At 42.5% G+C, this 24,345-nt stretch overlaps 1 protein-coding gene across 3 annotated transcripts in view; it reads left to right on the plus strand.

Annotated features, from left to right (window-relative positions):
- LOC102227988 (multiple epidermal growth factor-like domains protein 10) overlaps positions 1-24,345 on the plus strand; it is a 100,565-nt gene that overhangs the window by 11,981 nt on the left and 64,239 nt on the right. For all 3 annotated transcript variants that reach the window (XM_023338409.1, XM_023338411.1, XM_023338412.1), the window contains exons 2-5: positions 7,185-7,320; positions 7,822-7,923; positions 8,168-8,268; positions 9,472-9,564. In XM_023338409.1, the coding sequence (XP_023194177.1) occupies positions 7,199-7,320; positions 7,822-7,923; positions 8,168-8,268; positions 9,472-9,564 (418 nt within the window). In that variant the 5' untranslated portion in view covers positions 7,185-7,198. The remainder of the gene's footprint in view (positions 1-7,184; positions 7,321-7,821; positions 7,924-8,167; positions 8,269-9,471; positions 9,565-24,345) is intronic.

The following is a 24,345-nucleotide window of genomic DNA, read 5'->3' on the forward strand; positions in this document are numbered from 1 at the left end:
GCGCAAGCGGGAAGAATAACAACAACCATGACGGACTATAATGAGTATTAAGTTGTTAATATGCTGCTCCCGTCGGACAACAACTTACTTACAAATATCTAAGCTATGCGCCACTATGTTTACTTCCGCAAGCACTGACCACTTCTTTTTATGGTGATTAGCAGAACACTGAGAATGCTGACTCTATTGCGCCCTCTACTGCGCATGCGGAACACTTTCAAGTCTTTTGCCCGTTCAGACTGCAGAACATATACAGGTCGCATATGTGTGTCAGTGTGAACAGCCTCAGTAAAAAAATCCGATTTGACAAAAAATCGGAATTGGGTCACTTCAGGCTGCAGTGTGAACGCAGCCAAAGACTCTGGTCATCCAGCACACGGACTCTTCAACCTACTGCCCTCTGGGAGGCGCTACAGGCGCTTACGGATTAGGATAATGAAACAGTTTCTTCCCCACACTCCTGAACTCCTGACATCTAAACAACTATGATGGCTGTATTCTCATACACAACAACACACGGACTGACATACCACTTATTACCTGCACTTAGCAATTAGTCACTATTGTATATACTGTATAGATATTCTACTCCTGTTTATAAAAAACTTAAATGTACAATTGTCATTTTTTTTTCTTTTTCTTGCTAAGCACTTCTGGATGGATGCAAACTGCATTTCGTTGCTTTGTACTTGTGACACTTGCAATGACAATAAAGTTGAATTCTATTCTATTCTAATTCTAAATGTATCTGTATCTAAAGCTTTGTAATTTATTTCTATAGTTCTAACAGCATTAAATAAACAGGCTCTCTAAAGGAACCCATGCTGGTGTCAGAGTTACACCAGTTTTTTTCTGACTGCTTGCTAGTTAGTGTTGTCTTCCCCCTCCCGGACTGACACACACATGCCCACGCGGACGCACACACACACCTGACCTCTGGCCTGCATGGAATGATGAAATACCCCTTTTTTATGAACATTTCCACTTTTTCTTACCAGGCAACAGCAGCTAATCTTAACTCTTCCTCAATCTGTCCCTCGTCACGTCTCTCTCATCATCCTCCTCCAACCATAATGAATCCCCTCAATCACTAATTCTCTGCTACTGAATCTGGTCCACACCAAAATTTGTTTGTAATTAACATATCGGTTACATTGACACATTTTTCTGAATGAAAAAAAGGAACAAAAAGGGAAGCCGTTTGTTTGGTCTGATTGTTATTTATACAGACCGGGGTGGGGCCCACCGAGTAGGTGGGCGTGGACTAAGGTTTTTTTTCAATGCTGTGTTGCGCGCAAAGGATAAACCCACTAACGATAACCTTAAAGGGCGAAGCCTACACAAAATAGAACGTTTATTTCATCATGTTGAGTTTTCAACCAAGCCAAATCCTCCCTTCTTGCTACCACTTCTTGTCCTCCATTACTCTTGGTCATACGTCTCTGTGGACTTCATTACGGGTCTCCCTCTTTCCAATAACTTCACTATATTACTTATCATTGTTGATAGATTCTCCAAGGTGACATGGTTTGCTATCAACATCGGTCAGACTAAATGCATCAATCAAGAGGTGATTGATTTAGAACTTAATTAGCTGCTGTCTGCATACCATGAGGGGTGGAGGGTATAGATAAGTAGCAGCAAGGACCTCAATGTTTGTGTTTAGTGGTGCAGATTGGCTCCTTGCTCCCCTGTTGGTCCTTTCCCAATCTCAAGGTGATCAGTCCTGTGACTGTCCAAACTCTGCCTTCCTAGAAGACTAAGGATCTGCCCCACCTTCCATGTGTCATAGGTCAAGCTCATTTCCACATCATGATTTGTTCAATACTTTGAGGTCCCCTCTGTCTCTGCCTCCCTGCCAGATTATAGACTGATTATAGACTTAATTTCCCCAGAATACTCCTGCATTGCCTCAACCCTGGCAGATCTCTACAGTTTTTCTGATATCAGACCACACTGTTCTCTTCCACATTCCCTTTGCAGAAACAAAGTCACCAACCTGCCTCATCACACTGCTGGAAGCAAAGTCATGTTTACTGAACAATTTTACTACATTTTACTACTGCTTCTTCAGTAAACAATTTATTTTATGCTATCTGCTGTGTTGTGAGTGCTCAGCTTTAATCATTCCACAGATTTCATAGAAGGGTAAACAACTTAGAGGGTTTAATTAATGGAAAGCATTTCACCATATAAAGTGATAGTGTGTGTAATACCTTCAGAGGTAGACTTTCTTTGTAAACTGTCTCCAGAAGAAGTGTTCTGAATTGGTACTATAAACAAAATTGAAATAGTTTGAACAAAATCTCTTCCTATTGTGTTAATGGGACATTCTTCTATTAGGAAAAGTTTTAAAGTTAAATTAAAATGTTCCAAAATAACAAAATCTTCCATAGGTGTACCTGTAATTATGACAACAATTTGTCCAAATGCTTTTTTCACAAAACAACACATGTCCAAGTTGCATGGAAGATTCACCTGATGGCTATCTAACATGCTTTATGGCACTTCCTACTTGTATATGACTTTTGGTTGAGAGTATCTAAGGATCTACACACAATCCCTGTAGTTCAAAAACCTAGAAAGAAGAATACTTTTAACAACTTGAAGAATAAACTTGTTTTAAATATATTGTAACAATTCATCAACTCTGCAAGTATAGATGGGTTGATTTACAGACAGAAAGATATTGTAAAAATCTGTTACCAAGCTGTGTTTTTATAGAGAATCAAAGAATAAATTTGGTTTGATCTGGTTTTCAATAATGATAAATCAGTTATTGGTGCCAGCTTGGGTTAAGAAGTGTTGAGTGGTATTGGCACCAGGAGTGGTGTTATTCTTGGACAGATTGATTATATACAGTATATACTGTGTATATATATATATATATATATATATATATATATATATATATATATATATATATATATATATACTGTATATATATATACTGTATATATACAGGGGTTGGACAATGAGACTGAAACACCTGTATATATATATATATATATATATATATATATATATATATATATATATATATATATATATATATACAGTATATGGTAGTGGTTTTGGTGGGGGAGATGGCTGCCTAAATAATAATAATAATTTAGTGAAATTATTGTACATTCCCTCTCCTTGAGCTGCCACCTTATCGTGGTGGAGGGGTTTGAGTGCTCCAATGATCCTAGGAGCTATGATGTCTGGGGCTTCATGCCCCTGGTAGGGTCACCCAAGGCAGACAGGTCCTAGGTGAGGGACCAGACAAAGCGCAGCCCGAAGACCCCAATGACGGATAAAAACATTGGACTTGGCGTTCCCTCGCCCGGACGCGGGTCACCGGGGCCCCACTCTGGAGCCAGGCCTGGAGGGGGGGCACGATGGCGAGCGTCTGGTGGCCGGGCTTTAACCCATGGAGCCCGGCCGGGCTCAGCCCGAAGAGGAAACATGGGTCCCCCCTCCCATGGGCCCACCACCTGTGAGAGGGGCCAAAGGGGTCGGGTGCAGTGTGGGATGGGTGGCAGCAGAGGGAGGGGACCCTGGCGATCCGATCCTCGGTTGCAGAAGCTGGCTCTTGGGACGTGGAATGTCACCTCTCTGGTGGGGAAGGAGCCGGAGCTAGTGTGTGAGGTCGAGAGGTTCCGGCTAGAAATAGTCGGTCTCACCTCGACGCACAGCTCTGGTTCTGGAACCAGCCTCCTTGAGAGGGGCTGGACATACTTCCACTCTGGAGTTGCCCAAGGTGAGAGGCGTCGGGCAGGAGTGGGCATACTTGTTGCTCCCCATCTCGGCGCCTGTACGTTGGGGTTTACTCCGGTGAATGAGAGGGTAGCATCCCTCCGCCTACGGGTGGGGGGACGGGTCCTGACTGTAGTTTGTGCTTACGGGCCGAACGACAGTTCAGACTACCCACCCTTTTTGGAGTCCTTAGAGAGGGTACTGGAGAGTGCTCCTCCTCGGGACTCCCTTGTTCTACTGGGGGACTTCAACGCTCACGTGGGCAATGACAGTGAGACCTGGAGGGGCGTGGTTGGGAGGAACGGCCCCCCCGATCTGAACTCGAATGGTGTTCTGTTGTTGGACTTCTGTGCTCATCATGGATTGTCCATATCGAACACCATGTTCAGGCATAAGGGTGTTCATATGTGCACTTGGCACCAGGACACCCTAGGCCGCAGTTCGATGATCGACTTTGTCGTCGTTTCATCGAGTCTGAGTGGACTGTGTTCCGTGCCTCCATTGTCGAGGCGGCCAGTCGGAGCTGTGGCCGCAAGGTTGTCGGTGCCTGTCGCGGCGGCAACCCTCGTACCCGTTGGTGGACACCTTCGGTGAGGGATGCTGTCAGGCTGAAGAAAGAGTCCTACCGGGCCTTTTTGGCCTGTGGGACTCTGGAAGCAGCTGATGGGTACCGGCAGGCGAAGCGGCATGCGGCTCGGGTGGTTGCTGAGGCAAAAACTCGGGCGTGGGAGGAGTTTGGAGAGGCCACGGAGAAAGACATCCGTACGGCTTCGAAGCGATTCTGGTCCACCATCTGGCGTCTTGGGGGGGGGGGAAGCCTGGGGACTCTGGGTTGGGCTCTCCAATCTCTGGGGACGAGGTCGCCGAGGTGGTTGAGAAGCTCCTCGGTGGCAAGGCTCCGGGGGTGGATGAGATCCGCCCGGAGTTCCTTAAGGCTCTGGATGTTGTAGGGTTGTGTTGGCTGACGCGACTCTGCAATATCGCATTGACATCGTGGGCAGTTCCCCTGGACTGGCAGACTGGAGTGGTGGTCCCCCTGTTCAAAAAGGGGGACTGGAGGGTGTGCTCCAATTATAGAGGGGTCACACTCTTAAGCCTCCCTGGCAAGGTCTATTCAGGGGTCCTGGAGAGGAGGGTCCGTCGGATAGTCGAACCTCGGATCCAGGAAGAGCAGTGTGGTTTTCGTCCTGGTCGTGGAACACTGGACCAGCTCTACACCCTCGGCAGGGTCCTGGAGGGTGCATGGGAGTTCGCCCAACCAGTCTACATGTGTTTTGTGGACTTGGAGAAGGCATTCGACTGTGTCCCTTGGGGAGCCATGTGGGGGGCCTCTGGGAGTATGGGGTACCGGGCCCTTTGATACGGGCTGTCAGGTCCCTGTATGACCGGTGTCAGAGTCTGGTCAGCATTGCCGGCAGTAAGTCAGGCTCGTTTCCGGTGAGAGTTGGACTCCGCCAGGGCTGCCCTTTGTCACCGATTCTGTTCATTACTTTCATAGACAGAATTTCTAGGCGCAGCCAAGGTGTTGAGGGGATCCGATTTGATGGCCTTGGGATCTCGTCTCTGCTTTTTGCAGACGATGTGGTCCTACTGGCCTCATCAGGTCATGATCTGCAGCTCTCGCTGGAGCGGTTCGCAGCCGAGTGTGAAGTGGCCGGGATGGGGATCAGTGCCTCCAAATCCGAGGCCATGGTCTTGAGCCGGAAAAGGGTAGAGTGCCTTCTCCGGGTCAAGGGGGGTGTCCTGCCCCAGGTGGAGGAGTTCAAGTATCTCGGGATCTTGTTCACAAATGAGGGAAGAAGGGAGCGGGAGATCGACAGGCGGATTGGCGCAGCGTCTGCTGTCAAGCGGGCGCTGTACCGGTCCGTCGTGGTGAAGAGAGAGCTGAGCCAAAAAGCGAAGCTCTCGATTTACCGGTCGATCTACGTTCCCACCCTCATCTATGGTCATGAGCTTTGGGTCATGACCGAAAGAACGAGATCGCGGATACAAGCGGCCAAAATGGGTTTTCTCCGTAGGGTGGCTGGGCTCTCCCTTAGAGATAGGGTGAGAAGCTCAGTCATCCGGGAGGGACTCAGAGTAGAGCCGCTGCTCCTTCACATCGAGAGGAGCCAGTTGAGGTGGCTCGGGTATCTGGTCAGGATGCCTCCTGGACGCCTCCCTGGTGAGGTGTTCCGGGCACGTCCCACCGGGAGGAGGCCCCGGGGAAGACCCAGGACACGCTGGAGGGACTATGTCTCTCGGCTCCCCTGGGAACGCCTCGGGGTTCCCCCGGAAGAGCTAGAAGAAGTGGCTGGGGAGAGGGAAGTCTGGGCCTCCCTTCTGAAGCTGCTACCCCCGCGACCTGACCTCGGATAAGCGGAAGAAGAAGGATGGATGGATGGATGGATATTGTACATTCTACCAGATGTACTTTTGTATTGATGTATGTGTATATTGTGATGTATATTGTTGTTAATCTAACAATATATTCTAATAAAAACTATAGCGATAAAACTATAGTAATAACTAGTACAATGTCAATATTGATCAACATCAATAGAAAATACGTCTGATAATGTTGATAATTCCATTGAGCTCTGATCCAGGACTGCATTACATTCTGTAGGTAGATGAAATGGTAAAAATGGCTTTGTGCTTGTATAGTGCTTTATCAAATCCCCAAGACGCCTTGCGCTTCACACTACAGTCATTCACCCATTCACAAATGGGTGACACGGGTAACAGTTGCATGCTCCTGCGTGTACATACCCCCTCCCACCACCGCCATTACCCTCGTTTTTGTGTTTACTGATTGTGCAAGTGATTGTTTTTATGTTGCATTTTTATGCTGTATGTATTTTTCCGGCGTCCTTATATTCTGCTAACCTTCATACCTTTAGTATGCATAATTTAATGCAATCTGCTGGGTTTCCATAGAAAAAACTTTTAATCTAGTTTGAATAAACAACTGAGCTTACTTAAAATGTTTATATGACTGAATTGAAATTATTTTTATTGTAAAGTTCCCTGAGACAATATTTGTTATGAATTGGCGTTATATAAACAAACTGATGCCCTGCAGTGAACTGGCAACCTGTCCAGGGTGTGCCCCGCTTCTCGCCCATTGACAGCTGAAAATAGGCACCAGCCCCCCTCACAACCTCACTAGAGATAAGCATGTAAGATAATGGAGGGATGGATAAATAAACTGAATTGGATTCAAATTAACTGCATATTTGAATGCTAAGTTTAATGGAGCAGTTAAACTAACCTGTTGATTGAGCACGCTAAGTAGTTACTTCAAATGTTTTCACAATAGAATAAGCATACTTGTTATTTAACTTTTTTGCTTAAGGTGTAAGAAAACATTAAGTACATTTATGCACCAATTCAAACAACACAGTTGAACTTTTACATGCTCCTACATTTAACATTTTTTTTTTCTCGTTCTCCAATTGTAGGTGCAGCTCCTATTATGATGGCTGAGCTGATGGGGTACTATATAATGGTCCTTTCAACTGTGGTCTTCTGGTCTCTCCCTTATAATACATCTTCCCTCAATCTGGATGATCCAAACGTCTGCAGTCACTGGGAGAGGTGAGTCAGAATTCTGCAGATATTTCTGTGTGGGGCTGAGAAAACTTGCAAGTACTTTTGATAGAATCTCCTTTATCAATTTGAGTTAAATTGATTTTATCATGAAACAAATTTTTTCCCCCTCACATTAATTCAAGAAACTCTATTTTCAAAAGAATAGAATATTTTTGAAAAATGGGGGACAGAAGGAGATGCAGACCAAGAAATAAAAAAGATAGTGAGCTTCAAACTCACTGGTGTTAGGGATTGAATGTGATTACTGTAGAAAGAGCATGTGTGGTTATTCATGAGACAGTCATGCGGGAGTTTTGTTGCAGGCCCTGCAACCAAATTCTTTTGGACAGACTTCAATTCTCACAGACTTATCTCACATAACTTTGAAAAACAGTAGTCAGATAGAAGTGGCACACTGAACAGTTTGAAATTTTAACTTATCTTACCTTCTCACGACAGACATAATGAATTTGGTTGTAAGTTTTAAGTGTCTTTCTTTGGTTTCAGTTACTCAAGGACGGTGACGGAGTCTTATGCTCATCGTTTTGATCAGATTTACTACGCCAACTGTCCAGACATCCTCAAGTGGTTCAAGTGCACCACATACAGGTCAGGAACATATCTTACCATACATCTAAGAGAATGCAGATTTTGTACCTGGAGTTTTATCAAAGTACAATTTTCACTTCTTAGTCATATACGTATGATGACAGAGTGGCTCACTTTTTTTATAATCAGCTGTTTTATAATCTGTGAAAGCTTTTTAATTTAATTTATAAGGGTACTTTTACCCTTATAAGTTATAAGGGTAAATGTCCTCAACAAGTGACCTCTGTTCCCGGTGTGATTACAGGGAGATGTATCGGACAGCTTATCGCAGAGGAGAGAAAATCATGTACAGGATAAAGTCACAGTGTTGCCCAGGTTTCTTTGAAATTGGAGAGATGTGTGCTCGTGAGTGCCTGTATCCCCTCCCACCACCACTATTACTCTCGTTCCTCTGTATACACACGCAGAACCACACACACGTTAAATGAATCCTTTTCACCATATTAGGACTTTGTCTTAACATTAAGACAAAGTCCTAACAAATTCAACACTTTTGAATTTTGGCTGCCATCCAGCCAAAATTATTTATTGGTTATTGTTAACTAATAATGTCTAAGTAAACAATATCTAGGTATACATTAATGGTTAACAATTGCAACAATTAATTAATTAACTGTTTGCATTCCTAGTTTGAACAGATGAACACAGCACCTTCAAGAATATGGTAATTGTTCCTTAGGATAAACCAGACTTGTGCAACTCCACAATTCTTTTCTGGCTCTTTTGGTTTATTTCTTTCGTTTTTCTAATTGTGTCAAACAAGAAAGCTCTATGTACCAGGTGTGGTATAAAATACATCCACAGGTGTGCCTCCACCTGTGGAACTTAAATGTGTCAATTAAGCTAAGGGTGGTTTCCAAAGGCCACCCGTAGCTGGTGGCCTTTGAATGTTGTTTTGTTGAAAATGATAAATATTTCCGTATTTCCCAACTGGTTTCTGAGACAGCATATTCTGAAACCAAATCACAAGGACTTCTATCTTATATTTTTAAATAGAAGTGATATGTTTGCAAAACATGTGCTACATTAGTACAATGTAGCACATGTACTAAAAGTCTGCAACATTGTGGTCTTTGAATAAAATGGTTATTGTGTAAAATCAGTTCAGGTATCCCTATGGATAACTTCCTGAAATTCTTCACAGTGTACCCAGCATCAGGTGTGGAGCAATTAAATATAGTAATGCTTGACATCATATCAAATCGTTGGAATATTAATATTTTTCATCAGTCCTGTGAGCACCTGGTTCCCCGTGTCATCTTCAACTTCTGAGATTTTCCTCACTGCTTAAATTTGGTAAATGGTAATGTTTTTGATAATTCTAACTAACCTAAAACAGAGGAAGTTTGGTAAAATGTCTTCAGACAGTAAGGAAAAAAGGCGTATGTCTTTTATTCATTGTATGGAAACTTGTGGTTTCAATTGTATATTGGATGTTTTGTAAATTGCATTGTGGATTTAGAGAGCTCTATAGATAATCTGAATTTAATTGACAAAATTAAAAAAGTCAAATGAATTCATCATTGTTTCTGCTTCCTCCTTGCACAGCACACTGTGAAGACAGCTGTGTTCATGGCAGTTGTATGGCACCCAACACCTGTCGATGTGAACCAGGCTGGGGGGGTTCCAACTGCTCCAGTGGTGAGTTCTTCAGCTGTTGCTGTCTGTGAGTGATCGTGTCATGTGTATGGCTGGTTTCCTGTGAAAGTACTCTGAACTCATGTTGAAAAAATGACTTTCAACTGCAGCCTATAAACCACACAGAGACAGATGGTTGCTTTGGTGTGAATGTCTTCACACCAAAGGTCATTTACATGACCTGCAGCTTAATGTTGTTTTGTTGAAAATGATAAATATTTCCGTATTTCCCAACTGGTTTTTGAGACAGCATATTCTGAAACCAAATCACAAGGACTTCTATCTTATATTTTTAAATAGAAGTGATATGTTTGCAAAATATTTTAACCTGTCAGTAGTTAAAGGTATCAATTATTTTCAGTGTAAAATCTGAATATGTTTGGTTTTACCGACAGGTAACAGGTTTTAGAAAATAATAAAAAGCTAATGAGGTATACTAAGCTCTTATCTACTAACACTGAAATCCACAATTCAACCAAAATAAAAAAATACAATGTAATGTCCATGCTTTCATGTGTAATAATGTTCTTTTTTCTGTGTCCTGGGATTCGATGCTTTTTCAGGATAAAAACTTGGAACATTATGCCTATGATACCAGTTAAACTCCCCCAGCTCTCCCTCCCCTGCCAAAAAAGTCATTAAACTTGGGGCATCGTGTGATGTAGTATTCCCCCTTCTCTCTGCCCCCTTTTTGTCTAACTGCTTGAAGAAAAATAGAAAAAGGCCACCAGCACCAACCAAAAACAGATTATAAAGAAACTGAAACAATCATAATTTTTTAAAATTATTCTCACATCTCCCTCTCTATAAGTGGAATAAAATAAGTCATTTATGAAATCTCTACACTCAGTTGCTTTTGTACAAGAAATTGGTAACCTTTATTGTGTAATGGTTTTTGGAATAATTTGGGCCCACATGCAGTGAAGCTCTCAGGAGACCAAACAGTTTGCGAGGCAAGGACAGGTTTTATCTTGGAGATGTGGAACGTGGGATGGACTCTGAGACAGGCAGCTGTTGGACTGATTGACATATAGACTGATAAAGAGTGGACCCAGCTTCCTAAGGATGGATTTGAATGGAATGTCACGTTAAAAGACCCAAACTTGGACTTCCGGGTATGACCGCAAGGTAGAAGGTCGCGTTCGACACTGCTCCTGACAAAAATCCTGCAAATTCTCTTTTAAAAATTACTGAACGCTACAACAACGGTAATTGAGTTTGATTTGGGTGAAACTATGCCAGGCCCTGGAAGAACGAGCAAAGATAAGTCAAAAATAACTATGCAATCCAAGTTGACGGACTACGGACCACAAAACGTGGAGCTTAGCACAAACGAAGCTAGCAAAAAAGTTAGCAAGGAGCCGAGCAGCAGCAAGGGAGTTGAAGAAGAACTAGCAGCTAACAGCGGTAAAATGAATAGCTCACTCGCCGACAAAGCAGATATACTTGGAGCAATAACGTCCTTAAAGTCTGAGTTTTCTGGAAGATTTGACGATGTTATGACAGCAATAGAAGCAGTGAGGAAAGAAGTGGGTGAGTGTGCGAAGTGTTTGACGCATGCAGAGGAACGTTTGTCCACGATGGAAGACGAGCAAATGTTGCTAATTAACAAAGTTAAAAGCTTGGAGGAAATGAAGAAGCTAATGGAGGAAAAAACAGTTGACATGAAAATGAGGTCTCGCCTCAACAACCTTAGATTGGTGAATCTCCCCGAAGGCGTAGAGGGCTCCGATGCCTGTGGATTTTTGGAAAGCTGGTTACCAGAAGTGTTGGAGTTGCCTGCCCTGAGAAATCCGCTGATTCTCGAAAGAGCTCACCGCGTTGGCCCGAAAAGAAATGCAGAAGCACCCCCAAGAACCGTAATTATGCGATTTCTTAACTACAAACAAAAGGATCTGATATTCAAAGCAAGTAAAACAAAAACGGATATCCTCTACAACACAGGTGTCAAACTCCAGTCCTGGAGGGCCACTGCCTGCAACTTTTAGATGTGCCTCTGCTGCACCACAGCTGAATAGAATAATTAGGTCATTAGCAAGGTTCTGGAGAACTGATCTACACAAGGAGGAGGTCATGAAGCCATTTCATTCCAGTGTTTTTTACCTGTGGCACATCTAAAAACTGCAGGACAGCAGCCCTTGAGGACTGGAATTTGACACCCCTGCTCTACAAGAACCAGCGGGTGAGATTCTACAACGACGTCGCTACAGAGATACACAAGCAGCGCAAGCAGTACGATGGAGTCCGCAAGCGCCTCCGCGAGCTCGGGCTGAGACATGGCATCATCCCTCCGGCTAAACTGGTGCTAACGTACCAAGGGGAAACCTTCAGGTTCAACACACCAGCAGAGGTCCAAACGTTCATCAATCGGATTCAGAAGGGACAGATAAGTGCAATGGAGTGACTGAATAGATGCAGTACTGATGGAGTGTAGCGTTGGTGCGTCTCTAATATACCTTTTTGTTAGATCATCATTATGTTGACATGGTATAACGTGAAGTTGCACACTTTATTATACTTTTTTTAATATATATATATATATACCTTATACTTTTAGTTTCATTGTTCTGTTGTGATGTTCTACCTCTATTATACACACTAGAGATCACCTCAAATGTATAGGGATAATTAGACTGTTGGAAACGCAGGAGAAGATCGAGTACAGTAGAATAGATCATAAGGATCTATACGTGTCAGTGGTTGGAAGCAATATACTGGGAGGGCCTGACCATTTGGTTGGGAACGGGGTTTTATTTGTTCAGGTAGTTTCAGGGATTGTGGGTGTATGTTAACTGTTCAGTTGTTTTTGTTGCCCCTCTTGGACATATTTGTGGAGTTATTGCATTAATGTCTTTTAAGTTGCATCAATGTCTTTTAAGTTGATATAACGCAGAGGACGGAAATTAAATGCACATCCTGGAACTGTAGAGGCTTACATAAAACAAAAAAAGTCAAACAAGTCATGAACAAACTGAAAGATTTAAACTCTAAAATAGTATTTTTACAAGAGACCCATCTCTTGGAGAAAGAAAATATAAAATTACGTAGGAGGTGGCAGGGGGATGTATATGTAGCTCCATTTACATCAAGAGCCAGGGGAGTAATGACCCTAATTCATAAATCTTCCTTTTCAGGTGACCAATGTTATTAAAGATAAATTAGGGAGATATCTGATTATTCAGGGGTCCATTTTACAAGAAACTCTGAACTTAGTAAATGTGTATGGTCCCAACACTGATGATGATGTTTTCTATACCAACTTCTTTCTTGCCCTTTCATCGCTGACAGAAAAATACATTATAGGGGGCGACTGGAACTGTGTTCTGGACTCCGCTCTGGACAGGGCTTCAGGAGCTGACCAAACGCACACAAGAAGTAGAGAAACAATATGTAATTTTATGAAAGAATTAAATTTAGTAGATATCTGGAGACATTTAAAACCCACTGAAACAATCTACTCATGCCATTCAAAAGCATTTAGAACATACTCGCACATAGACTATTTTTTGATTTCAAAAGAATTACTCTCAAATATTACTGATTGTTGCTATGATAGCATACTAATATCAGATCACGCTCCCTGTAATTTATTATATTCTAATAACAACATGTTGAGAGACCCTCCTGGATGGTGCTTACACCAGAAATGGCTGAAAGATGAGAAATTTCTTAATTATGTTGGAGAAAAGATAGACGAATATTTCAGTTTCAATACCACACAAACTTCAGCCTGTATAAAATGGGACGCTTTTAAGGCATGTTTGAGGGGTTATATAATCAGTTACACCGCATCAAAATCTAAAGAACAACGCAAGAGCAGATCACAATTAGAATCTAAGATTAAATTACTAGAACTACAAGCTTTTAGAAATGGCAACACAGAAACAGAGAAGGAATTGCTGTTATTAAAGGCGCAATATGAAAAAGAATCTGCAGACAGAGCGGCCTCCAGTTTATTAAGATTAAATCAATCATTCTATGAACAAGGAGAAAAACAGGGGAAACTCTTGGCATGGCAAATAAAACAGCTGGAAGTGCAAAAAAACATAACCTCTCTTATTAATAGTAAAGGGGAAATTTTAGTAGACCCAATCAAGATAAATGAAGAATTTAGAAAATACTATGAAAGGCTGTATGATTCTCAAGACACCTCCGATTTACAGGAACACGACTCATTTCTAAACTCTCTGTGCTGTAGTGGCGCAGGGGGTTAGCACGCCCCACATTTGGCGGCCTTAGACCCACGGACGCCGCGGGTTCGACTCCCGGTCCCGATGACCTTTGCCGCATGTCCTCCTTCAAAAATGGCGCTGGCTCCAGTCGTGTGTGTGTTAATCTGTGTGTAAAAAATTCTTGCTGTAACTGCGAAATAATTTCCCTGCTGGGATGAATAAAGTAATTCTTCTTCTAAATAAGTTAATTATTCCCTCGATAGATGAAGGTTATAGAGAACAATTGGAAGCTGAAATTACAGAAGAAGAGCTGAGTAAGGCTATTGACTTCATGAAGGCAGGGAAGAAAGCTGGGCCTGATGGGTTCCCTATAGACTTTTATAAAAAATTTAAAAAACAATTAGTAAGTCCTATCTTAGAGATGTTTCAGGAGACATATTGTAATGGTGGCCTACCAAAATCTATGACAAGTGCTTTAATCTTTGTGCTACCCAAACCAGGGAAACCCAGCAATAAATGTGAAAACATGAGGCCAATAAGTTTGCTTAATGCTTACCTAAAAATACTCTGTAAATTATTAGCAATACGCTTACAAGATTCACTTCCTTCAGTGATACACAGGGATCAAAATGGCTTTGTTTTGGGTCGGCAAGGTCTGCACAATGTGAGGAGGCTTCTAAACATTATTCATGGCTTGGGTGTTAAATCAGGAACTGCATTTCTTTCTCTAGATGCCGAGAAGGCATTCGACCGAGTCGAATGGGCCTATCTTTTCAACATTTTAAATCGTTTTGGTTATGGAAACAATTTTTAAAAATGGATACACTTATTATATTTAAAGCAGAAAGCAAAAGGTTTTGCGAGGGAATGCAAAAGAAAAAAAAATTCCCCATATCTCCTAGGGGGCTCAGTGTATTTCAGTCCGTTTTCTTATCAATATGCGAGATTTTAAAGCGATGCGCGCTCCCGCGACAGGGCATGTAATTCTTGGCAGGCATGCGTTTCTCGGCATAACACCGGCCCTGCAAGATGAGTAAAATCCGCTGCACTGCACGCAGAGATAAGCAACAAACAGGAGATTTAATTCAATGGTGCTAATGTGGTTTTAATAGCTCTTCCATTTCGTTTATTTCGAGTTTTTAATAAGAATTACAGAAACTGTTGTGGTTGCTCAACCTTGAGGGACGAGTTTTTCAGATCTCAGTGCGGCCGCGCGCATTAACTCTGTCTGACCAAGTGTACAAAGCATTTGATATGGATTGGTGCACCGTTTAACCGGAAAAATAATACTAATAAAATAATAATAATAATAATATAAAACCAGCGTGATGTGGGACTACAAGGCGAGCGTGAAAGCTCCTCACCGGGCTGAACCTGCATGATGAGGTTAGCTCTGGTTCGTTAACCACTAACGCTCCGGCCAACCGGGACCATAAGACATAAGTTTTACAGGGAAGACAGAGCCACACGCTGGGCAGCGTGTTGAGATGTAAACACCGTGCATAATTCTGTCCACAAAGATAAATCATTCTCACCACTCGCTCAACGCGCAAATGGCTGCAAACAGACGCGCGACTAGTTATTCCTGCGGTTCACAGAGCTGCGCAACCAGAGCTGACGCGGTTCGTTTTAAAGTCTTACCTTGAGTTCTAGAAAGAAAAATAACTACCCACACTAGGTTGATGTAAAAATCCCTACCGGTCAGTCTGTGTCCAATTTGAGTGCTAGCTCAGTGCCGAGACACAGACAGAAAATATAATGTTTATTCAGCGGGACTTTCATGCTACAAAAAAAAGGAAGAAAGCTAAATAAACTAAATATAACCTACCCAGCCATACAGTCACAGTGAGCTGTGACTATTCCCCCACATGCTTCGTGTCTGGCCCACGAACTATATTCGTGACACGAACATGGGGTTTCTGTAGATCGATGCGAATAGTTGACCTACACTGGACCTGAATCCAGCTTCCTACAATGACTCAACATTAACGTGCAACTCCAGCATGAATTTGGGTTTAGAAAAGCATGATAAATTATTTACCAGGAGATCCAAGCAGAGCTGCACAGTGGCGCAGTTCTTAGCACTGTTGCCTTGCACCAAGAAGGTCCTGGGTTCGATTCCCGGCCGGGGTCTTTCTTCATGGAGTTTGCATGTTCTCCCTGTGCATGCGTCGATTCCCGGCTGGGGTCTTTCTTCATGGAGTTTGCATGTTCTCCCTGTGCATGCGTGGGTTCTCTCCGGGTTCTCCGGCTTCCTCCCAGAGTCCAAAAACATGACTGTCAGGTTAATTGGTCTCTCTAAATTCTCCCTAGGTGTGTGTGTGTGCATGGTTGTTTGTCCTGTATGTCTCTGTGTTGCCCTGCGACAGACTGGCGACCTGTCCAGGGTGTACCCCGCCTCTCGCCCGGAACGTAGCTGGAGATAGGCACCGGCACCCCTCCCGACCCCATTAGGGACAAAGGGTGAACAGAAAATGGATGGATGGATGGAGATCCAAGCACACAGAAATAACATGGGTTAGTTCGTTGTTAGCCATAGCATCGTCATCATAGACTAATTACTTAAAATAGCACAACTCACTACTCACCCGGCAGAAACAAGTCGACAGTAATTCAATGCTTCTTTTGATCCTAAATGCTCCACTCAACCTGAAACTAAATGATTGTATTATACAGGCTTTTGAAAGCTTTCTTCTGGCTTGTCTTATAATATGAGGTCTGCAGCTCCAGATAGCTAGTTATGTGGATCGCCTGATTAGGGTAAATCTTCAAGATTTAGTCTTTTTTACCAAGATAATACTGATCATATTCTAAATATACCCGTATTTTTTTTGTGATACCTCGTCTGTTCCAGCCTATATAGGGCATTAGTTGTGATAAATTTTGCTTTGTTTTGAATCGGAGAACTCCCCTTCCGGCCCTCCATTTGAATTTCGCGCCTCATCCGGGTCACGTGTCTTCAGACAGCAATACGGCGCCCCTTGTCTGAGAACAAGTTTTAAATATTAAATCAGGTGCAATGATCAGTTACTCAGTACTTGAGTTGACTTTTAATTTAAGTTTATTTGATAGGGACACAGACACACATCGACATAGACAAACTGAACAGAACAGTCCCATGTTTGCATCAAAGAGCTTATAGCCACAGCTAATTCTCAGCACTTGTCCCTACATGGGCTTTTTAAGCAGTACATAAAAAACTAGTAAAAATTTAAGTAATAATCATTTGAAATAGCACAACATAATGTTGACAACATATACACAATCTTGCAAAACAATGAGACATAAAACATTAAGTATGGATACAGTTCTGTTTTTGACATAACCAGAGTTTTGTTTGTTTGTATGAACATACTAAAACTGGTTACAGACTTTAAACTGACAGGAAGTGAGTTCAAACTGCAGATCCTCTCAGACAGAGCCCTTTGATCAAAAGTGGTTCTACGAAAGGGAACCTTACCATTTCTATTTAAAGCTGCTCTAGTAAATCTGCTGTTGCCTTGCAATCTCTGCATACAATGGCTTACTGGTGTAGGTGCAAGTCCATTTAAAATTTAAGAATTCATTTTAAAAGGTTATAACTCATTAAATAAAGTCCAAAAGGCCAAATTTAGCCACAATGTGACAGTTCTATCAAAATATGTTTTGCACAACATAATGTGTAAAAAACAATATGCTTTACTTAATTAAAGCTTAAGTAATTTATTAGACGGTTCCTTTCTACTTCCACATAAGTAAAAACCTGTTGAATGTATACTACTCTGGTTGGAGTACTATATACAGAGGACTGACACTCCATAACTAACCCACCGCTATGTATGAACACTCTATAAATCAACCTTTTTTTCTTTTTCTTTCTTTTTTCTTTCTTTTTTACCAAAAAACACTGCCATAAAATAATGTCTGTCACTTCAACAGCCATCCCACCCCATGAGAGTAGGACGACACAGGCCATTGTGGGCGTCCATTATTTTAATTTCTGAAAGGTAGCAACCCTACCTGCGGATCATCAGCTTCCTCATGGGGGCATAAGAGGAGTTGACTGCCAGCACTTTGATGCCAGAATGTTAAACTTCATGGTAACTTCTAGCCTCCTGAGACTAGGGTTGCTATTTGGCTGTTAAATGTTGCATCCTCAGTGGGGTCCTGGAGGGTGCTTGGGAGTTCGCCCAACCAGTCTACATGTGTTTTGTGGACTTGGAGAAGGCATTCGACTGTGTCCCTTGGGGAGCCATGTGGGGGGGCCTCTGGGAGTATGGGGTACCGGGCCCTTTGATACGGGCTGTCAGGTCCCTGTATGACCGGTGTCAGAGTCTGGTCAGCATTGCCGGCAGTAAGTCGGGCTCGTTTCCGGTGAGAGTTGGACTCCGCCAGGGCTGCCCTTTGTCACCGATTCTGTTCATTACTTTCATAGACAGAATTTCTAGGCGAAGTCAAGGTGTTGAGGGGATCCGTTTTGGTGGTCTTAGGATCGCATCTCTGCTTTTTGCGGATGATGTGGTCCTGTTTGCTTCATCAGGTCGTGATCTGCAGTTCTCGCTGGAGTGGAGGCCCCAGGGAAGACCCAGGAGACGTGGGAGGGACTATGTCTCTTGGCTGGCCTGGGAATGCCTTGGGATTCCCCCAGAGGAGTTGGAACAAATGGCTGGGGAGAGGGAAGTCTGGGCCTCCCTTCTGAAACTGCTACCCCCGCGACCCAACCCCGGATAAAGCGGAAGAAAATGGATGGATGGATGTTTCATCCTGTATTACGGGATGTGATTTTTTCTGTATCTATATAAATGTCCAACAAACACACCTATCAGTGTAACAATAATGACCAAACTAAAACACAGGAAATATTAAAGTCAGCAAAATTGTCGTGGCGGGAGCTATAAAAGACCCCCCAGAATGCTACAGTCCGGTGCTGTTGTCATGGTTGCCTAGTGACAGACACTAAACAGCTGAATTAAGCTGCTATCAACCTGCATTCTTTTAAAATGTCCTCCGCCATGTCCTTAGAAGCAAAAACTGTTGCAAAAATACAGATGTGAGTGGAAAGACACACATCTCAGGCTGAACAGTCTCAGTGAGAATGAATACAAGCAATTGAAAAAAAAAAGTTAAATCAGGTGTTGTGATCAGGTGTTGAGTAGACTTTTTACCCAATTTTTTTTTTACACTTGCTTAGTTAAAGCTTGACTGATTTATTAGACAGTTCCTTTCTACTTTTACTTAATTAAAACCATGTTGAACATTTGCTAATCTGATTGGAGTACAATTTGGGGATACTGTAACCCACCTCTATGTATGAATGACTGCTCTATGAATCACTTTTTGTTTTTAAACAAAATACACTGCCATTAATATGTCTATCACTGCAGTGGCCATCTCACCCGACGAATGTAGGATGACAGTGGGCGTGGGCGTCCCTTATTTTAATTTCTGAAAGGTGGCAACCCTACCTATTTTCTGGTGAATTTAACCTGTCCTGTGTTTTCCTGCCAAGGTAACCACGAAAAAAGTTTGGACTAAGTTCCTGATCGCTGATCTGAGCAGTTTTACTGCCAACAAACCTTCAGCATTTTTCCGGACAAATCAGATCTGGCACCTCAGTATTCACCTGGGCAGAAAGTTTGGGTCTTTTTTTTTCCAACAATATTTTTATTGTGTTTTTTACAGATATACCTACCATATAACCAATACAATAAACAAGACCAACAAACGCCCTCTTAGATACATATCTGCATACATTCCTTTAAGTGTACAGGAGATAATAGTCCACTGCTGAGGCTCCCTTTTTTAACATTATGGTTTGACATTAATCTCGTCTTTAGCTGGCTTCTACGTCTTGTGACAAGTCCTCTCCTTCAACAAAATTCCTGAAGGGTCTCCAAATGTTTTCAAATAATTCGCTTTTCCCTTTTTGGAGATATGTTATGCGTTCCAGAGGTAAAGTCTTCAGCATTTCCCTGATCCATTATTTGATGCCTGGTCCTGTTGTTCTCTTCCAGAATAGTGCTATCAGTCTTTTAGCTTGAAGTAGACACATATCAATCAATAGTAGCTCACATTTGGTAAACAAGGTATTTTTTGGATACAAACCTAAAATTAGGAAAACCGGGTCTAGTGCAACATCTTTTGACACAAGATGTTCTACAGTTCTTTTTATTGCATACCAAAATTTTTGAATTTCCCTGCAAAGTCCCCTTTTCTTCTAAACATTTTGTGCATATATCTGGTATATTAGGATTGCACCGATTTAAATTGACTGGTAGTGTGAATAGATTCACATTAACCATTTGTATTGCAGTAACCTTAAGCGAGAGTTAACAGTTTGTTTCTGAGCCTTTGTATAGACAGACTGCCAATCCTCCAGTGACAGGTTTACTCCCAGGTCTAATTTCCAGGCTTCTAGTTTCAGTGCCGAGTCCTCTGGGGAATTTAAAACCATAAAGTTGTAGAATTTTGAAATCGCACCTCTACTTGCGCTGTCTTTGCAAATCATTTCTTCTAGCTGGGACTTTGGTGGCTTGGTTAAATCTTTGGTTTTTTGTCCTAATGTAGCTTCTAAGCTGAAGGTATTTAAAGAAGTATTTTCTATTTATATTACATTTTTGCCTGAATTCTTCAAAAGACATCATGTAAGCTGAATTTGTTTGATACAAATCATGAATTTTATCTATTCCCTTTGCGGCCCATTGTCTAAATACAGAGTCTGTTCTTCCAGGACTAAAATCTTGGTTTCCCCATATAGGAGTAAACTGTGATAATGTAACTGGTTCTTTTGTGAATTTCTTTACTTCATACCATATTTTGATCATGTTTTTAACAATAGGATTAACTGTTTTTCCCAACAGTCTTGGGACTGAATCAGAAAAAATGTATACAGGTAAAGGTGGACTTACAGATTCAGATTCCATTTCTGTCCATTGCGGGGCGTCTCTGGCATTAAAGTAATATCTAATAGTCCTAAGTTGGGCTGCCCAATAATATCACTTCATATTCGGACACCCTAGTCCTTCCTCCTTGTGAGGTAAATGTAAGAGCGACATTCTAACCCTGGGCCGTTTATTTTGCCATAAAAACCCAACAATTAACTTCCTAAAATTATTAAACCAGTTTGCAGGAGGCGGCAGGGGGACATTCTGAAAAATATACAATACTTTTGGAAGTATATTCATTTTGTAGGTGTTGATCCTGCCAATCAGTGATAAGGGAAGGGGCATCCATCTATTGATATTTTCAGTGGTTTCTTTTGTTAAACATTCATAGATCTTCTTTACAATCATGTCTAGATTTGAAAATATTTGAATTCCTAAATAAGTGAAATCTCTAACCTTAAATTCTGAACTTATTTCTAGGGACATTTCTTTTTCATCCAATAGTAGTAATGAAGATTTAGCTTTATTTATATTATACCCTGAAATATGACCATATTCCTCTATTAAATTAAGCAAACTTGGAATAGATTCTTTTAAGTTTGAAATGAACAGGATTATGTCATCTGCATATAATGAAAGTTTGTGTTCTACTTGTCTAATTGTAATGCCTGCTATAGATTTATGGGACCTTACAGCTATAGCAAGAGGCTCCAATGCTAAAGTAAATAACAAAGGGGACAAAGGACATCCTTGACGGCATCCTCGTTTGATAACAATTGGTTTGGACACATTTTTATTTGTTAATATTTCTGCAGTAGGATTTAATATAAGGTTATGTGTGTCATGAAACGGTGTGGTGAAGATAGTGAGGCAAACGCTGTAGACCCATGTTGAAGTGAGAAATTATGATTTTAATGAGAGAAGCACACAATCCAAAGTCCACAATCCTGGCAGCACAGCAGAGCGGAAGACAAAGGTTCAGCACTGGTAGCAACAGGGTTTACGAATGGACAGCAGACGAAACAATGACTAGGACCCGACAGAGACGCAGACACACAGGTGGCATTAAATACACGGGAGGTTAATCACAGAAACGAGACACACCTGGGAACAATCAAGGGGAGGACAGGACAAGGAAGAGACTCAAGGACACAGAAAACAATAAATAAATACACAGGAAAAACTCGGAACATGACAGTACCCCCCCCTTAAAGGGCGGCTCCAAGACGCCCAAAACAAAAAAATACACAACCAGGGTGGGCGGAGAGCCGCTGGAATGGGGGGCCAGAGTCCATAAAAAACGAAAAACGACCCACAGGGTGGGCGGAAACACAGGAAGGGCCAAGAGTCCAAAAACAACAACAAAAAAAAAACTACCCGCAGGGTGGGCGGAGGCAGTGGAGGCAGGAACCAGGGAGGTGGTCCGGCGGCCATCCGCGGCGCTGGAGGCGGGAACCAGGGAGGTGGTCCGGCGGCCGTCCGCAGTGCTGGAGGCGGCGACGAAGAGTCTCCGAGGCCACCCGGAGGCAGCGACGACGAGTCTCAGGGGCCACCCGGAGGCGGCGACGAGGAGCACAGAGAGTCGGGGTCTCGGGAGGAGCACTGAGGGTCTCGGGAGGAACACAGAGAGTTGGGGTCTCGGGAGGAGCACAGAGAGTCGGGGTCTCGGGAGGAACACAGAGAGTTGGGGTCTCAGGAGGAGCACAGAGGGTCTCAGGAGGAACACAGAGAGTTGGGGTCTCGGGAGGAGCACAGAGAGTCGGGGTCTCGGGAGTAACACAGAGAGTCTCGGGAGTAGCACTGGGAAAGTCTGGTGGGGCCAAGAACCTACTAACTGGGGCCGAGAACCCATTAACCGGGGCCGCCTGTCGGCCTGGAGCAGTCTCTGGAGCAGGGGCTGCTTAATCCAATTAATTAAAATGCATTTTCTAGCCAAAAGCAATAATTTGTCACAAAGTTTGAAGTGTGATTGTGTCAGAGTGACTGATTTTGAAGGGAGGCCAAGAAGAAACAGACCTGGGTCACATCTGATTTTTACATGAAACACGTCACTTAGCTCTTTAGAAATTGCACTCCAAAATCGTTTAATCAGTCTGCATTGCCAGAAATAATGGTAATACGTTCCAACCTCTCTTCCGCATTAATTGCATAAGGGAGAGAGCTGGCGGTCCATCTTATTCAATATAAAAGGTGTTATATGTAGACGATGTAGTATTTTATACTGTGTTTCTCTGAGCGTATTACATATAAAGGTTGAATTAATGGCATCCTCGATGTATACTGTGTCAAGGTCTCCTTCCCATTTCCGTGCAATGTCCCCGGCACCACCTGGGGTAAGAGAGTAGAGAACTGCATAGAAAGCAGAAATAAAATGCCTAGGATTTTCCCGGTCGACAAGGAATTTCTCAATCTCATTGTGTGTGACCAAGCCAGAGTGAGAGAGCCTCATAGAACCAATGAAATGGCGAATTTGGAGAAAACCAAAAAAGTGTTCTTTAGGGATACCAAATTTTGACTGCAATTGTTGAAAAGTCATGAGTACATTCTCTGTAAACGGATCTCCGATCACTCTCACTACTCTGCTATGCCACAGGTCAAAAATGTTGGGCTCAAGGCCTGGGATAAAATCCTGGTTTCTTGTAAGAGGTGTCAGGAGTGAGGAGCAGAGCCCACCTCCTGAGTGGTTCCAAATTCTCTGAAACACCCTAACTGTGTTATAAATGATTGGATTATGTTTAATAGCTCTTGATAGCCTTTTCCTATCTCCAGTTGTGAGGCTCCACAAGGAAGCAGGCTGAGAGGCCCATGAGTCAAGGCAAGGGTTCGAGTTGAGATGAGCATGTAACCACTCCCACAGATAACGAGCATGGCAAGCCCAATTGGAATAATAGATGTTTGGCAAAGCCAAGCCACCTCTGTCCACAGGGAGCTGTAAAGATGTGATTTTCTGTCGTGGTCTCTTGCCATGCCAAATGAATCTGGAAAATGCTCTCTCTATATCTGCAGAAACTTTTTTGGATAGCCAAAGGGGTAACATTTGGAGGGGATATAAAAGTCGTGGGAAAATGTTCATTTTAATTAAACTTATACGCCCCATAAGTGATAGAGGAAGGTCAAACCACCTTTCTAAGTCCCTTCTTATTTTCCTAAGTATCAGAGAGAAGTTAAGCTTACATAGCTCTGTCAGGTTAGGGGACACATTAATTCCAAGGTAAGTGAAGCCATGTTGGGAACATCTCAGGGAACAACTAGGGGGTAGGTCCTGGACAGTAGCACTACCTAATGGCATTGCTTCCGATTTATCAAAATTGATTTTATAACCTGAGAAAGAACCAAACTCATAAATAGTGGACAAGATGGCTGGTATTGAGATGTCAGGTTTTGTTACAAATAGCAGAATATCATCTGCATATAACACTATTTTATTAACTTTACCGCCAATCATCACGCCATGTACTGTATATTTTGTTGTGATCTAATAACCACTGCTAGGGGCTCCAGTGCCAAAGCAAATAGAAGCGGGGATAGAGGACAACCCTGTCGAGTTCCCCTATGTATTGCAAAAGGTGGAGATAGAACTCCATTAGTCATAACACAGGCAGATGGGGAACTGTAAAGTATCTTGATCCATTTCAGAAAATTGCCTCCTATCCCGAATCTCTCCAAAACATTAAATAAGTACTTCCACTCAATCCTATCAAATGCCTTTTCAGCATCTAAAGATACAGCAAAGGCTCTACAATTCGTTT

Source organism: Xiphophorus maculatus, chromosome 8 (assembly GCF_002775205.1).
Source record: "Xiphophorus maculatus strain JP 163 A chromosome 8, X_maculatus-5.0-male, whole genome shotgun sequence".
Lineage (NCBI taxonomy): Eukaryota > Metazoa > Chordata > Actinopteri > Cyprinodontiformes > Poeciliidae > Xiphophorus > Xiphophorus maculatus.